Source organism: Crinia signifera, chromosome 19 (genome assembly GCF_055691185.1).
Source record: "Crinia signifera chromosome 19, ASM5569118v1, whole genome shotgun sequence".
In the NCBI taxonomy this organism is placed as follows: domain Eukaryota; kingdom Metazoa; phylum Chordata; class Amphibia; order Anura; family Myobatrachidae; genus Crinia; species Crinia signifera.
Genome location: NC_139226.1, coordinates 105,678,248 through 105,695,279, shown reverse-complemented (window position 1 = coordinate 105,695,279; position 17,032 = coordinate 105,678,248). Strand labels below are relative to the sequence as shown.

The following is a 17,032-nucleotide window of genomic DNA, read 5'->3' as shown; positions in this document are numbered from 1 at the left end:
GGTAAGTACACTTACCCTCCCCCCTGCCAACCCCCAACCCTCCTTTCTAGCAGCCTGACCCTAACCCTCCCCACTAGTGCCTAAACCTATCCTCCCAACCCACCGCTTATACCTAACCCCACCTTTCATAGTGCCTAAACCTTACCCCCTTCTCTCCTTCTCCGGAGCCTAACCCTAACCTCCCCCCTGCAGCCTAACCCTAAGTCTACACCCCCCCCCCCCCCCCATGCTAGCCCACCCACATACTTACTGATCTGGATCCTGTCTATTGGATTCCCAGCTGTCGGTATTCCGGTGCCGGGATCCTAAACCCTTCGGAGTTATGGCATTGGTCTTCTGATGGCAGTCGGGATGCCGGCGTCAGTATACAGATACTGAATGCAGGCCTAGTGACCTCTGGGATGTCCACTGCATCCCCTGACCACTACTGCCGTTGCAAGGGTAGAGGTGAGGTACAAGTTTTTTTTTTTTAACTATTCAAACAATCATATTTTTTCTATTTTTAATGAATTTCAGTAACACTCTGCTGGCCTGTTCATACATGTGCAGAAGACCCAAGACTGGCTGGTTTGCATTAGGAGGAATCCTCTTACTGCTGCCAACAAGAATCACCAGGGAGCCGAGCATTGCTCAACAGCCCAGCCTAACTTTTATGGATAAATGGAATATTGGTGTTGGAATTTCATTGTTGCGATAATGGTAACTTGACCCCACAATTGGGGGCAATTTTAGATGATGTTGGAATGAGCATCACTGCTGCTTACTTAGAAATGGAGGGCCTTATCCCCCCCTCCCTGTCCCCAAATATCTGCAGCCATTCTGCATCCGATGGCACAGTATCCAACCAGTAATAAACATACAGCATCATTTGGGGCTAATTCTGAGTCAGTTGTAGAAGTGTCTCTGTGTGTATGTGGTGTTGCAGAAGTCAAGTTTACTGTCTTATGCTAATGCAGGTTTCCTTAGGGCTAATGCAAGGATCCATACGGCTTCAATCGGGAAGCTTGTCTGCCCAATATTTTGCCATCCATTTCCAAGCTTTTACAACTCAAGGCACACCAAACCATGGGGGTTATTCTAGTCCATTCTTTCTGACAAAATCCTTCTTAGATGGACAAAACCATGTGCACTGTGGGTGGGGCAGATGTAACTTGTGCAGAGAGAATTAGATTTGGGTGGGGTTTTTCTTCAAAGTGAGATCTTTATTGCAGTGTAAAATCATGCAGTCAGTATTTTCCCTGCACCGAAACAAAATAACTCACCCAAATCTAATTCTCTCTGCACATGTTACATCTGCCCCCCTGCAGTGCACATGGTTTTGTCCATCTAAGAAGGATTTTGTCAGAAAGAATGAACTAGAATAAACCCCCATGTTCTAAAATTGCAAGGCCCGCAATCATGCCCGGACAGGGAAAAAACTCATTGTCCCCCACAGGAAAAAAAAAACAAACACATTGGCCCTCATATGAAAAATAAATCACACTGGTCCCCACAGGTAAAATACATTTGCCCTCACATGAAAACAAGAGACCAGTGAATAACAGTTAAACCGGTGGTGGTGGTAGCGGCTGTAAACTTGTGTGGACATCTCTAGCTCTGGTGGCACATGTGACAACAGCTCAAGGCGCACTAGTGTGCCGCAGCACAGTGGCTAAAAATTGCTGCCATAGACTGTAGTATACATATACCTTATAGGGATCGCTGCTCCTTTTTGGCAAGTGTCCAATGTGCCCATGGGCGGATTAGTAGAAGTGGTGTCCATGACAATTTTTTTGTAGAAGTGGCCCGACATGGGCAGCACCAGAGGTATAATGTGCCATGTGACCATAACAGCATCACTAGATGGTAGACTTTTGGTACTGCCTAGATGGAATAATAGAATTAATGGGGACAACACATTGTAATGAGTGCAATGAGCTCTCTGTATTGTTGGACCATATTTCAGCAAACCAAAGCGGCCTTGACTGTGCAGCCGCCAACCGGGAACCTTCCCCTGTAAGGTCAATGCCCGATCTGTTTATGGATATGCCTCTCTCAATGAGGGCCAGATTACTGGAGATGCTAGATGACGCTTGTGCACAGACCATGCTCTGATAAAATGAGCAGCCACAGTAGGTGTTTGTCAGCTGCTTGTGGAGATGGACGGTATGAAACTACAGAACAAGTGCTGTGCTGGTGACCAGAGAACAGCTCCTGGCTGGCGTGTTGCTGTGGACAATATTTCCATGTGCTTATGTCAATATCATATGTTTTACATGCTGGTAACCGTGCATAACTATCAATTATTGTTGCCCTCATTAATTGGCGTGGAAACCTAACTACTTTAAATAGTGCCACAAATATGGCGTTGGGTGGCCATGTCATTGAGAGAGAGATAAAGTGGACGTAGAAAAAGTTACAGCCAATCAGCTCCTAACTGCCATGTGGGAGCTGATTGGCTGTAACCAGGGCTATTTTTCAGCAGGCTCCAGCAGGAACTGAGGCACTTATTCTAGTTCACTCTTTCTGACAAAATATTTCTTAGATGGACAAAACCATGTGCACTGCAGGTGAGGCAGGTGTTACTTGTGCAGAGATAATTAGATCTGGGTGGGGGTTTACACCTGCCTTACCTGCAGTGCACATGGTTTTGTCCATCTAAGAAATATTTTGTCAGAAAGAGTGAACTAGAATAAGGGCCTCAGTTCCTGCTGGAGCCTGCAGAAAAATAGCCCTGGCTGTAACTTTGTGAGCCAAAGGCCTGTGTGCCAGGCCTTTGGGTTATTCCTTGGTACATAATCCTTCCCTCTCTCCCTCCCGGGGTACCTTAGGGTGAACCTGAACTTTTCTACAGTAGACGGCACATGATGCATCCATAGTACATGCTTGATACCTATCTTTCTGCGGACCTTACAGTGCCTGTTACTGAGTCCGCCACTCTCGGTAATGAATACGTGTGGTCTTGTGTGTGTAAAGCAAATGCTGTCACAGTAATATTGCTTCTGACAAGTCACTGAAAGCTTGCATGTATAATTGTATTTTCTATTAGATCTAAAATTGTATATAAAGCAATGTTTAGCTGTCCTTTAATTAATCAGTCTGTGGTTAAGACATCTAAATAACATAATACCAAACAGATTTTTCTAAAATGCCGTTGAGGATGTTTCCTGTTTGAGATGGTAAATCCTGTGAAAGATTTTAATACAGCTTTGGAAACAGACTATACATTGTTAAGTTTTCCAGTCTCATTCTGGAATTTGTACGAAAATCAAAAGTAATCACATTTCTTCTGCGTATACTCCGTGTGAGCCTCTCCAAACAAGCGCACATTGAGATGCATTGATTTAAAAAACGACATATAATTTTTTTTTCTTATAAAGGGCTTAAGCTTTTCTACAGAGACTTATACAAAGAACTTCTTGTACAAATTTACCCTCAGTGTAAGGAATGTGAAGTGTGTGACTATTGTAACACGAGTTTAAGGAATCCCAGGTATACTGTGTTTCTATGACCACAGCCGGCCCTAGGCATAGGCAATTTAGGCATTTGTCTAGGGTGCTTGGGATGCGTAGGGGCGCCCCAAGCCTAGGGCCAGCACAGTGTGCATCTCACCTCCTCCTGGTGGCAGGGAACAGGGGGCGCATGTGATAGATCACACGTCATACATCACATGGGGGAATCAGCTGCCCATACACTGCTGCAATACATCGTATAGGGCAGGGCTGGGCAATTGCGGCCCTCCAGATGTTGATGAACTACACATCCCAGGATGCTTTGCATTAGTTTTGCTATGTGGTCATGCTGAAACTGATGCAAGGCATGCTGGGATGTGTAGTTAATCAACATCTGGAGGGCTGCAATTGCCCAGCCCTGGTATAGGGTATGTGGTGTAGTGATGTAATATAGCATATAGGGTATGTAGTGTAGTGTATAGCGGCATTTAGTGTAGTGCAGATGTAGTATAGTGGGGATGTAGTGTTATGATGTAGTACAACATACAGTATGGAACCAAATTGCTGCCTAGTTTAGGCCCTGGTTTATAGGGTACTTCCTCATCTTTGCGGCCACCACTAACGCTACCAGACTTACGTAGTGTATGGCGAGCTGCGAAGGTTATTTTTGGGGTCCATGCTATCCTCCTGTGTCCACACCACCATCTATTACCATTAGTAAAGGTGTGGCGAGCAAAGCGGAGCAAGTTACCGAGCCCGAAGTGATTCTCGTAGCGGTTAACCTAACTGGCGTAAACGGTGGCCTGCAAAGATGAAGAAGTAGCGAAATAAGATTGTCAAAGGGAGCCATGGTCAGGGAACTGGATGGGGTGTATAGGAAAAATGAGGTTGTTGGAGGGAGGCATAATCAGGGATGGGTGGGCTTATTGGCAATATAAGATTGTCAGAGGGAGTCATAATTAGGAAGGGGGGTTTAGGTAAGATACAGTTATCATAGTGGTCAGGTGAACAGGGAGGACAAGGTTGTCAGAGGGAGTGAAGGGAAGATCATGTCAGAGGGAGTGATGGTCAGGGATTAGGTGGAAAGGGAAGATATGGAAGTCAGAGAGAACTATGGTCAGGAATGGGATGAAAAGGGAAGATGAAATTGTCATAGGAAGTCACAGTCAGGGGTAGAGGGTTACTTCCCTGTACACTGCTGCCCCCCCCCCCCCCACACACTTCCCATCATTCACGCTCTTCAATAAATAGATAAATAGAATTCCTTTATTCGTCTCACAATGGAGAAATTTCCAATCGTTACAGCAAGGTTCAAGTACAGATAAGAGTAATAGCATAATAATAAGAACACACATAATAAGATAAGATCCAAACAATATAACTCAAGAATCAGTTCTTCTTCAGAACATGACAGTTGTACATTCTAATTGCAGCCGGAAGGAACGATCTGCGATATCTCTCCGTTGAGCATCGAGGGCGAAAGTGCTACACAGATCCTTCAAAACGTTTTTGAGCGGGTGTGAAGCATTATCCAATAATGATGTCATCTTGCTGATCATTCTCCTCTCACCCACAATCTCTACAGAATCCAAAGGCATTCCTAGGACAGAACTGGCCTTCCTTACCAGTCTGTTTAGTCTCTTATTGTCGGCTGTTGAAACACTGCTGCCCCAGCAGACCACTCCGTCGAATATGGCCGATGCCACTACACAGTTGAAGAAGGTCTTCAGGAGCGCTCCCTGCACTCCAAAGGACCTCAGTCTCCTCAGCAGATAAAGTCTACTCTTCCCCTTCCTGTAAAGAGCAGCAGAATTATCAGACCAGTCCAGTTTATTGTTAAGGTGAAAACCCAGATACTTGTAAGTTCTTACGATCTCAATATCCATTCCCTGAATGCTCACAAGAGTTGGGGGGGGTATGCTGACATTTCCTGAAATCAACTACCAGCTCCCTAGTTTTCCTCGTGTTAAGTTGAAGATGGTTCTCCACACACCAAGTAGCAAAGTTCTGCACAAGTTCTCTGTACTCCTTATCGTCCCCATCTACAATAAGGCCCACAATAGCAGAGTCATCAGAGAACTTCTGTAGATGACAGGTTGATCTATTGTATGTGAAATCTGCAGTATAGAGAGTAAAGAGAGATGGTGCCAAAACTGTTCCCTGTGGAGCCCCTGTACTACAGATAATAGTATCGGACTGGCACTCCTTGGTCCTCACATACTGTGGATGGTTAGTAAGGTAATCCAGGATCCAGGTGATTAGATGATGATCCAACCCCAAGTCAACCAGTTTCTCCCCCAGGAGCATGGGCTGAATGGTATTAAAAGCACTGGAGAAGTCAAAGAACCTTACTCTCACGGTGGCCCCAGCTCTCTCCAGATGAGGTAGGGGGTGACATTCTATGCTCTGCGCTAAATGCGCATGTTTAATTCGCACACTATATCGCCGCAAATCGCATTTTTCTAACTCGCACTTTTCAGTCCAAATTCGATTATTTAATGTGATGCGCATTTGAGGCTGAAAAGTGCGAAGAGTTGCGATTTGCGGCGAATTTTAGTCTTAAAAAAGTGTGATTTTTAGTATGAAAAAAGTGCGATTTTTAGTCCGAAAAACGCGCCATTTCTTCCGCTGGTCATGTGCGAGTTTTGGACCAACCGGAGTGCGATTTACAAACCTGTCTCCGCATGACTAAGAACCCCCAAACCTATTGGCCCACCTATGTCCCCTCCATTATGCATCACACCCCCTATATAAAGGGCCATTGGCGCCATTTCACTCTTTGATAGGAAGTAAGGAGCATGGAGAGGAGCAGTGGAAGCGTTTGTGCAGGAAGAGGAGTTGGTGGCAGAGGAACCAGTGGCAGAGGGAGCACTGGCAGAGGGAGCACTGGCAGAGGGAGCACTGGCAGAGGGAGCACTGGCAGCAGCCAGACAAGTGGGAGAGGCAGCAGTGTGGCAGGCAGCATGGCCACAGCAAGGCCAGCCTCAGCTCAGACCCTGGCCGTCCAGCCCCATCAGGAGGAGGTGGAGGATCCGCTGGCATCCCCATCCTGCAGCCAAGCCCTAGACCATACCCCACACCAGCTGCAGGAGGGCCACATGTCAGAGGTGGAGGAAGATGCTGGTGAGGAGGAGGAAGACACTGCCATGGAGGAGGAGGAGGGTGACATGGCTGGTGCAGAAAATGAGGAGGAGGAGGAGGAGGTGGTAGCTGGTCGCACCAAAAGTGGCCGCATGGTCAGGTTTTCCTATGAGGAAAATGTGGCACTTGTGAGGGCTATCATGCCAGTGTACGAGAGGCTGCTTGGCAAAACCAACTACAAGACCACTGCCCAGCGCAAGCGCGCTATATGGAAGGACATCACCCAGGCGGTGAACGCTGTGAGTAATCACAAGCGCCTGGTGCGCAATGTGAAGAAGCGCTTCAACGATATCAAACGCCAGTTGAAGCATAAAATGGCCCTGGAGATGGAGGAGGCCACCAGGACTGGAGGAGGAAGCCCCACCACTGTCAGCTACAATGCGTATGAGGTGAAGCTGAAGCGCATCATCCCCCCTGAGGTCCTGCCTGGGATGCATGTGGCGGATACCGACAGGGCCCAAACGCCACCGCGAGCTGGTAAGTGTGACCCCATGCAAACTGTAACATACATGCCAATGTATTATATGTGTAATGTGCACTTGTATTGTAATGCTTTGTAAAGTGCTGCTGTGGAACTACATAGCCCAGCAAGGTCATGCACAAGAAAATGGCTGCTCCTGCTTTGAAATTGCTGATAATGCTGGCCCTTGTAGTTCCACAACTAATCTGATTGATTATGAGTGTACCATTCTTTGCAGCAGACTACCATCTATGTGTACAAAAACCCTGTGGTGTACTGGAGGTTTTGCTGGCATGCCTACATACCACCGAATATCCTATAGTTGTCATGTGTACACTAGTTTACTACTAAGTCTGAAATGAAAGATTGGCCTGAAAACTAAACAAAGGGTGGTCCAGATATAATGCTGCCCTTTTCTATTGGGTATTGTCCATTATTGTGAATTCACTGCATGTTTTCTGAAAATGCATATCCATTGCAAGGTCCATAATGCCTGGCCATCTTTCCTTGTACAGATTGTCCGTCCCGAAGTGCTGCAGCATCTAAGAGAAGTTGCTGCAGAATCTGCGGAAGCAGGTAAATGACTAAACAACACACCATTACACATACAGTACACACACCCATGTCACATCAACAATATCTCACACTACATTCTGCTCCTGCTGCTACATTGCAACGGAAATGAGTGTAATCTGAGCTAGGCATGTGACATATTAATAATGTCATTGTTGCATGCAGTATCGGGGTACATGTGTAAGTGCATAACACCCCTAGGTATGGGCGTCAGCCATCTATAGGCCTATGTAAAACAGTATAGAGGACAGTGTGGCCTATATATGCATCAATACTTACCTCTTCATCTGTATCCACAGGTGCTATACAACTAGGGTCAAACCAAACAGATTCTTCAATACTGGTGCTAGACGAAATGGACATCATTCTTTATCCGGTCGACACCTTTGCGGCAGAGGAAGAAATGCCGGGCTCATCCCAGAGTGATCTTCCCCCAAGTGGGGTGCCTCCCAACCCACCCCCAACCACCCAGCAACCCCATACACCAGCTACTGCTTCCCAAGTAGCTAACTCCTTGGTGAATTTCAAGGAGAAGCAGCTTGAATTCATGGCCTCCCAAAGCCTCCAAATCGGAAATATACAGGGGTACATGCGTGACACCTTCCTGCAGTTGCGCAAAATGGCATTTAGTGTAAGGGTAGCTGTAGGCACTCAAGTGCGCATTGCCAACAGTCTTGACAGCCGTTTTGCAGAACTAACTTCTGCAATACGTGAGCAGAATAGCCATATTGGGAGCCTGGCCCAAACTCTTACAGCCCTAGCCCACACATGCACAGCGCAGACCAATGCCCTCCTAGCTATGCAGGCACAAATACAGCAGCAGCAGGAAGGCAATGTGGGAGGTGGCACTACCTCAACCCTCAGCAGTGTCTCCAGCACCCCAATAAGTGTCTCCCCCACTTCCCCACCCCGTCGTAGTGTGAGGACCCGTGGTGGGCTTAGTTCCGCCTCTAAAAGTGGTGTAGGGCTGCCTGATGCTGGCCGAAGGTAGCTGCTACATCAGTGTTTCTACATTAAAAAAGCCCAAATATCTGTCTACATGGCCCCACAGTTTGTATTTTGCACATGTTACATTGCAGAATGGTTTACAGCAAAACAAGTAAAATTTGCAAACCGCATTCCATTGTGTTTGTGTCTTTTTCTCTATATAAATTAATGTGTGATTTATAACATATTGTAATGGTATATGACTATGGGATTGCAGTAAAGTAGTGTGGTATAACTCCTTGGCTGGCAAAGGTTGTGGATGTACATTTTCCAGCAGGCTCTGACACTCATGGTTTGGACTGTAATGGTTGTAGTGTGTCTGGGCATGCTGGAACATGTAGTTCCACAACACCAGTGAGCCATGTTTCACAGAAAACTTAATTGTTACATGTACCAAGAGTACTTAGAAGGTAGATATCAGCAAGGGATAGGTCAGCACCACCATGTGCATCTGTTGTGGACTGGTGTTAGGTTAAATATGGGTGGAAAGCGGTGGTACTGGTCAATAATTTGATAATGAGTACACTTCCAACACTGGTACATTTTGGAGTACAGGCCACATGTGCTTACCAGAAAAGCTACGCCTGCTGATGTATGTCTGCAACAACTTCTTTATAGCAAGTAACAGTACAGTACAATTCTTAGACAAAGTGGCCTGTGATAGCACCAAGGCCCATGAGGTCACAGACTGAGTGGAGGCTGTGGACAAATAGTAGAGGGCACACATTAATTAGTGCTGGACAGACACTACATAGTTGGCACCCACAAAATGGGCACAAGCATCTCTCACCTGCTCATATAACTCCGACAGGGTAATGGGGTTCAGCGTAACCATCCCCACAACCTGTTGGTCCGACAGGTAGTCCAGGTACAGGTGAGCACCATACATACGTGGGGTACCCAGTAGTGGGGGGGCAACCAGCATCTTTTGCCCACCTTCCTCCCTCCTGCGTTTGCCCTCCAATTGGGACACATCACAGATAAGCAATTTTAAAATAGTCATACAAATCTACATGAATTAAACCCTCACAGGTGTCCTTATTAATGTTGGGGTTAAGGTAGGGGGGTTTGGGATTGATAATGAAGGCACCTGTGTTGAAATTAACCATGTGCGCACTTGACCAAAATGAGGTGTGTGCAAATGCGCCAAACAGAACCAGGTCTGAAAAAAGTGCGATAAATAGACACCGCAAAAGTGCGATTTGCAAATGCGCATAGCATTAAATAAGCGGTTTGTATAGTTTTGCATTGGAAAACATCTGGATGCGATAAAAGTGCGAATTAATCTCGCACTTTTGTTCCGCATACCTTTACGCACAAAATATGCGATTTCTGTCCCTTAACGCATCACGTTAAATTGGCGATTTCGCAGAAAAATGCGATATCGCCATTTTGTGGTCTAAATAACGCCAAAAACAGAAAATCGCAGAGCATAGAATGTCACCCAGGGACCTCTGCATCAGATGTATGACAGCATCATCCACACCAATTCCAGGCTGATAAGCAAACTGCAATGGGTCCATAGAAGATCTCACTAGAGGTCGAAGATAGCCAAGGACCAGTCTCTCCAGGGACTTCATCAGCTGAGATGTTAACGCCACCGGCCTGTAGTCACTGAAGTCCTTAGGATGTGATGACTTTGGCACAGGTACCACACACAAGGCTTTCCACAGCATCGGTACCCTCCCTTGCTCCAAGCTTAGATTGAAGATGGCCTCTACTATCCCACACAGTTGACCAGCACAGGACTTAAGGACTCGTGAACTGATACCATCTGGACCCTCCGCCTTCCTTACATTACACCTACTTAATTCTCCCCTCACCTGATTTGTAGTAAAGGACAGGGTGGAGTTGGAACTATGCCCAGACTTTGGTGATAGAGGGTGACAGTTTACCAGTTGTGAGGTGACAGCCTGATCAAATCTGTTGAGGAAAACGTTCAAATAATTCACCCACTCAAAATCCTCCTTAGGCTGGGATACCGCATCTTTGAACCTGGAAATGGTTTTTAGATCTCTCCAGACTGCCCTAACATTCTTAAGCTGGAGCTGCTCCTACATCCTCCTTCTATAGCTCAATTTACCCTCCCTAATCTTCACCCTCAATTCACTCTGCACAGACCTCAACTCATCCTTGTTGCCTGACTGATATCTCTGGGCAAAAACTTGCCTTACAATTGTCACTGCCTTCAACGCTCCTCCTGCCTCTCACTTCCTGTGCAGTCAGTGTGGCATGTGCTGTCAGTCACTGTGCAGCAACATTGCTTACCATTCCTCCCACTGGGTGGCTGCTGCTGGACAAGAGCTCCGCCCCTTCCCCAGGGCATATATAGCCCCGCTCCTTTCATGGGCCATTTCTAGCTCCGCCCCACTTTGACTTCCCTTGCCCCTAGGCATACCAAACACCCTAGGCATTTGCCTATGTTGCTTATGCCTAGGGCCGGCTCTGGATGCGCACAGGACCACGCATCGTACCCAAGGGCCAAGGGGACATCAAAGGCATCCGATTGGGATCAGGTGAAATCGGCCCAAATCGCTATAGTGAATGGGGGCCTTTACTACAGAGACCGCTGGTAGCCAAAGGAAGCAAGGCAGCTGTATAGTTTGGTAAATATCTTGCTGCCTTCTGCTCCATGTATAGTGTGAATAAGATACAGCTCTAACTTTCTGCCATTTGCCCCATTGGTTTTCCTTCAGTCTCTCTGCAATCTCCCTCTATTTCTCCTCTCTGTCCTGATTCCTCCTATTCCTCCCTCCCTCTCTTCCTCATCTCCTGCCGCTTTTGTCAATCCCAGGCCCAAAATTTATGATGGCACCCCTAGTTCTTTATGAGGGGTATTGTAGAATTGCTATGTGTGAGGGGTGATAGGTTTTGCTTGCTGCTGCTTGGATCTGTGCTGATGGGTGAATGCGCTGTGCTGTGCTGAGAGAGGGGTCCTGGGTCATAGGTAAAATTAGTGGCAGTGCTACAAATTCTTGCCTAGTGCATCAAATTACACACACACACATATATACGGTGCTCTGCATTGGCATCCACATGGCCCTAACTGTGTGGAGTTTGGCTGTCGCTGGTCCCCTTGCTGTTGCCACTGAAGTCCCATGTGGGGTACATCCAGCTATCATCCCTGCCGCCCCTGGAGACACACCAGGCCCCACCATAACTGCCTCTGCATCCCCTCTGTCCCTCTCTTTGACCCTGAATTTTGGCTCATTCTGGATTTTGCCTAATTTGTGTGGCATTATGTGTGAATTTTGGCTCATTCCATAAGGCATAATGTGTAAGGGGCGAGTATAAGGGGGTTTACTATTGTGTTGCATAACGTGGTGTTTTTTTTTTTTTAGTCAGAATAGGACTTGAAAAAAATGGCATAAAAGGTGCTGAAATGTTGTCTACCAAATTTTGGCTTTCAGTATTTTTTAAGTTTGGAGTGCCACCTCATGTCCCGCCGCTGCACCTTTTGGAGGGGGCACCAGCCAAAATCTTGCCTAGGGCATCAAATTGGTTAGGGACGGCTCTGTCTATGACTATAATAATATTACATAGTTTTTTTTTTACTATAGGTAGATGTAGCAGTTTGTGAGATACCTGCGGCTGACTTGGGCAATCACAGGTCTGCGCCTGCATTGGAGTATCATGTAGTTACCTATAAATGCCCCTTAATGTTTCACAGGAAAGCTCAGACAGTGGGGAATTCATTAGAACTGTCTACCGGGACTTGTTGGTACAACACGTGTGTAGGGATAAGTGGTCTATGTACTTAGCATTGGCAAGCGATAAAATGGAGAGAGATAAGTACCACCTGGTTGGTACTCACATGCTGCTCCTCTGTCCTTGGGTTCGGGCTTGCATTTTTTTTAACTCTGTGGATGCCTATTTCGACTGAAGAGGACGCGATCTACACTGGAACAAGGTGAGTATTATTGTTTTCACATCTACCTAATAGATTTCTACTGGAGAAAAGTTCAGATCTATGGGGGAACATAGGTGAGTATATGTATGTATGTATGTATGTGTGTGCATGTATGTATGTATGTAAATAAACATTTACTTTCTACATTGTGCGTGTTTGTTTATATAAGTATTGGTTTTACTGTCTAGTTTGAAGTCCCTATGGGCCCTTTAATGTCCCGCATGCAGGTACTTGTGGCAGTTCTGTCGCTTGGAGAGTCGATGGCACAGTGATATGTGTTGGTTTCAAACCTGACAAAAACTGGTGCTTTATTAAGTCTCTGCCTTAATCATTTTTGCAAGATTATTTCAGAAATATGAATTACAAAAGCAAATATTACAAGTTGGTTCAGTGTTTTACCCCAGTGTTTTGTTTTGCATGTTGCATTCAGCAAGATTTCTGGCACAGCTTCAAATCCGTTGCATCACCAGGCAGGAATACCGGAAGTACTATACACGATTTAACAGTTCACTCCAGGAACAACGAAGATCTTTGCAGCTGAAAGATGTATGAAGCACTTGGCCTGCTGGTGACTGTGATTGGCATCTTCCTCTTGTGTTGTGTGTTACTGTTTGCTGCCGTCACTTACTATAAATGTTTAAAAGTAGAGATTCCTCCTGGGATTGCGAAACCTAAACATCTTTGGAGAATGCAACTACTATCAACTGCTTTATTCAGTTTGGTGAGTACGGTTCTAAACCATTGATAAATGAGTTGAGTAATTTCATTTTATTGTATAGCAAAAAACAAATATGGTTTTCCTAGCACGCTGTGGCACGTTTGTTAGATTTGATGGTTTTCTGCAATATTATGCTTTACGTTTCAAAGGGGCAATATCTTTAAAGGTAAAACAAGCAATTGCTGCCTTAAATCATCTGTCAAAATCATAGAAGATTGTCGATTTGGAAAAATAACCGTTCTTTACATTTCCCCTACTGTGGGGTCGATTTATTAAGCTCAGTGAAGTGATAAAGAGTCTGGTTTTTATCACTGGCCAATCAACTCCTACCTGTCATATTTCAAACCAAGCCTTTAACTTCACAGTTATTTGCTGATTGGCCGGTGATAAAAAAAAACCAGACACAATATCACTTCACCGAGCTTAATAAATCTATGTTACAGACCTTATCCTGATAATTATTTGTGGAGACAGATTTGCATTATATCTTTCCTCTACCTCCCCCATGGCAGCCATTACAAATGGGTTCCTCCCCACTGGGTAGTGCTTCAGAAAGGGAAAAAAAGACACCAGCCCCTATAAGAAGGCACCTTCTCCTGGCCTCAGTGTCTTTTTTTCCCTTTCGGGTAGTGTGTGAGAGGTGGCTTACCCTGGGGGCTGTAGAGGAAACGGGTATTACTCTTATGTGTCCCCCTGCGGCAGCTCCGGCGGTCCAGCAGTGAGGGAGGGCAGGCCGAGCCCTTTGTGGAGGCATGAGAAGCTCCCTGGCCGCATGCGGACCCCTACGGGGGAAGCTACTGGCGGCGGTGTCCACAGGCGTGGGTGCAATGGCGGCGCGGGATAGCGCTGCCGCAGCACGCCTGGCCTGGGTGAATCCAAGATGAAAGCAGGCGGACGTCAGCGGCGGTGCGCGGCGCCGGCTTGTGACGCACTCTCCGTCCTCTTAAGGGCGGAAGTGAGCCGGTGAATGTGTGTTCCACTGCAGCAGCAGCGTGGGCTATGGCGGTGTGAGCACGCTACAGTTTTGGAGACCTGTATCTGCAAAGAGACGCGTTATACAGCTGGTGAGCCTGGACTTGCTTTATTCATTTTAGCTGTTACTGCTTTTATATGTTAAAAGTTATGTGTGGCATGGTTCCAGCCTTGAGTTCCATGCCACACTGTATAATTAATTTGATTTATTAAGTTGTTCTTATTGTGCAGGGAGTTGGTTTGCAAGGAGTCATCCAGGTGTTACTATTATTGCATTCAGGTGTTGTCATTATTGGAGCAGGTATGCACAGCAATTCATTCTTGTGGGTTGCTGGCTTTCTCTGACTGTGCAGGGGACTTAATTGTTATTTCTAATTTAGTGTCAGTGCGCACCGCTGGCTATAATATGGAAGAGGAAAATCGGCAGGCAGCCAAAAAGTCAGGGTAAGCCACAAACAGTGTGATTTTTTTTTGGGGTGATTTTGTTTTGGTTTGGGTTTGTGTTATTGATACTTTGGTTTTGGTTTTTGTTATTGGTACTTTGGTTTTGGTTTTTGGTTTGGGAATTTTTCCTTGTGGTGATCAGGTGATGGTGCATTGGATTGAAAGGTTAATGAAACATGGTGTTTGGCTGTTGCAGGTCTGAAGCCAGCAAAGAGAAGGAGAGTAAAGCCAAGCACAAGAGAGTGCACTCTCCTAAATGCATTTCATGCGATAAAGCTTTATCTGAAAAGCATGTGGGCAGCCTTTGTGAGGAGTGTAAGGCCCCTCAGCCTCTACCCATGGCTCAAATGACGAACCTAGTGGATATGCTGAAAACAGCATTAGCAGGGACTTTTGTTACAAAAAAAGACCTGAGTAAAATGTCTGGAAAAAGGAAGCATGTGGTCCTAAGTGACGACTCAAATGACTCTTTGGAGGACATTACCTGTGCTCAGGTGCTGGGTCAGGATCCAGATGAGGATCAAGACATACCTCAGGATAAGTCGGAGGACTTTAATCCAGATATGATTAACAACCTGCTAGAGCTTATCCATAGGGCCCTCAATATTGAGGATCAGCAAGAGGACCTTAACTTGCAAGAACTATTGTTCAAGGATAAGAAAAGGAAGGGGAAATGTTTTCCCTTATCTCAGACTCTGAAAGCTATCATTGCTGAGGAGTGGAAACACCCGGATAAGAGGGTGGCTGTTTCCGCTAGAGTAGCAAAAATGTACCCGTTCGACAAGGATCAGGTGTCGACATGGGAAGAAGCACCAAAGGTTGACGCAGCTATCTCTAGACTGTCAAAGAAGACTACACTTCCCTTTGAAGATGTAAATATCTTCAAAGACCCCATGGAGCGTAGGATTGAGCTGGGTCTGAAAAAGCAGTATCTTACGGCAGGGGCATCCCTTAAGCCAGCGGCTGCTATGGCTGTTACCTCACGTGTAATGCAAGGCTGGTGCCAGCAATTAGAGGCGGACATTTTGGACGGAATTAAGAGGTCCGATCTTATTAAAACAGTCCAAGATGTTCAATTGGCTGTAGAGTTTATGTGTGAGGCAACCATGGACTCCATACGCCTATCAGCTAGAGCAGGAGCCACTGCAGTGGCGACACGTCGGGCCCTTTGGTTGAAACCATGGGCGGCTGACGTGCAGTCGAAAAATAAATTGCTATCCCTACCATTCCAAGGGGAGTATCTGTTTGGAAAACAGCTTGATGAACTAATTACTAAAATCTCAGGGGGTAAATCAGTCTGGTTGCCCCAGGATAAGGCTGTCAAAAAGGATGTTCCAGCGAAATTTAATAGATTTCAGCATCAGGAATATAGAGATTCCAGGGCTTATAGGCCAGGAAGGGCCTATAGGAGAGGAAACTGGATGTCTCGAGCATCCTTTCGTGCCCAAAGAGGGAAAGAAGGGAAGGCTCCTTTCCGAAAGGAGCAACAATGACGCCGTCATACAGAGAGTTGGTGCCAGGCTCAAATAGTTTTACCAAGCTTGGCGAGAATCCACCACGGACAGGTGGGTTCTGGAAATAATTCAGTCCGGATATCGAATAGAATTTATGAGACTTCCAGGAAATCTCTTTGTGGAGTCTCCAATACCCAGCGACATGGAGGAGAGACAGGCGCTATTTTCAAGTCTGGAAGAAATGCTAAGACAAGGAGTTGTCGAAGTAGTTCCGAAGAAGCAAGAGAAGCAGGGATGGTTTTCTCGCTTCTTCGTGGTAAAAAAAGGCGTCAGGAGGTTTTCGAACCATCCTAGACTTAAGGCGCTTGAACAAGTTTGTGTTAAGCTGAACGTTCAAGATGGAGTCAGTGAGATCGATAATCCCAGACTTAAAACGCGGGGATTGCATGACGTCCATAGATCTAAAAGACGCCTATCTACATATACCCATATATACGCAAACCATCACAAGTTTCTAAGGTTCCGTCTGCAAGGGGTCACTTATCAATTCGTGACTCTTCCCTTCGGCCTGTCGACTTCCCCGCGAACTTTCTCAAAGGTGCTGATTGTGATCATAGCAAAGCTGAGACAGGAGGGAGTAAAACTCTGGCCCTATCTCGACGATATTTTAATTGTTGCAGATTCAGAAGAACTGGTAAGGGAACACACAGAGTTAGTGCTCAAATGTCTGGAACATCATGGATGGCTGATCAACGTAAAGAAGAGTCAACTGATGCCAGTTCAAAAGATTACATACTTGGGGGTATCAAAAGATACTCAAAACATGAGAGTGTCTCTCACGGAGACCAGAAGAGAGAAATTGGTACACCAAGTAAGATTAATTATGAGGAGATCAGTCGTGTCATCCCAAGACTGCATGGAGATACTGGGATTGATGGCAGC

The 17,032-nt window shown here is 46.0% G+C and overlaps 1 protein-coding gene across 1 annotated transcript in view; it reads left to right on the top strand.

Annotated features, from left to right (window-relative positions):
- LOC146042833 (arylacetamide deacetylase-like 3) overlaps window positions 1–17,032 on the top strand; it is a 37,442-nt gene that overhangs the window by 2,122 nt on the left and 18,288 nt on the right. The window contains exon 2 of the mRNA XM_083163088.1: window positions 12,933–13,223. Within this exon, the coding sequence (XP_083019214.1) occupies window positions 13,047–13,223 (177 nt within the window). The 5' untranslated portion in view covers window positions 12,933–13,046. The remainder of the gene's footprint in view (window positions 1–12,932; window positions 13,224–17,032) is intronic.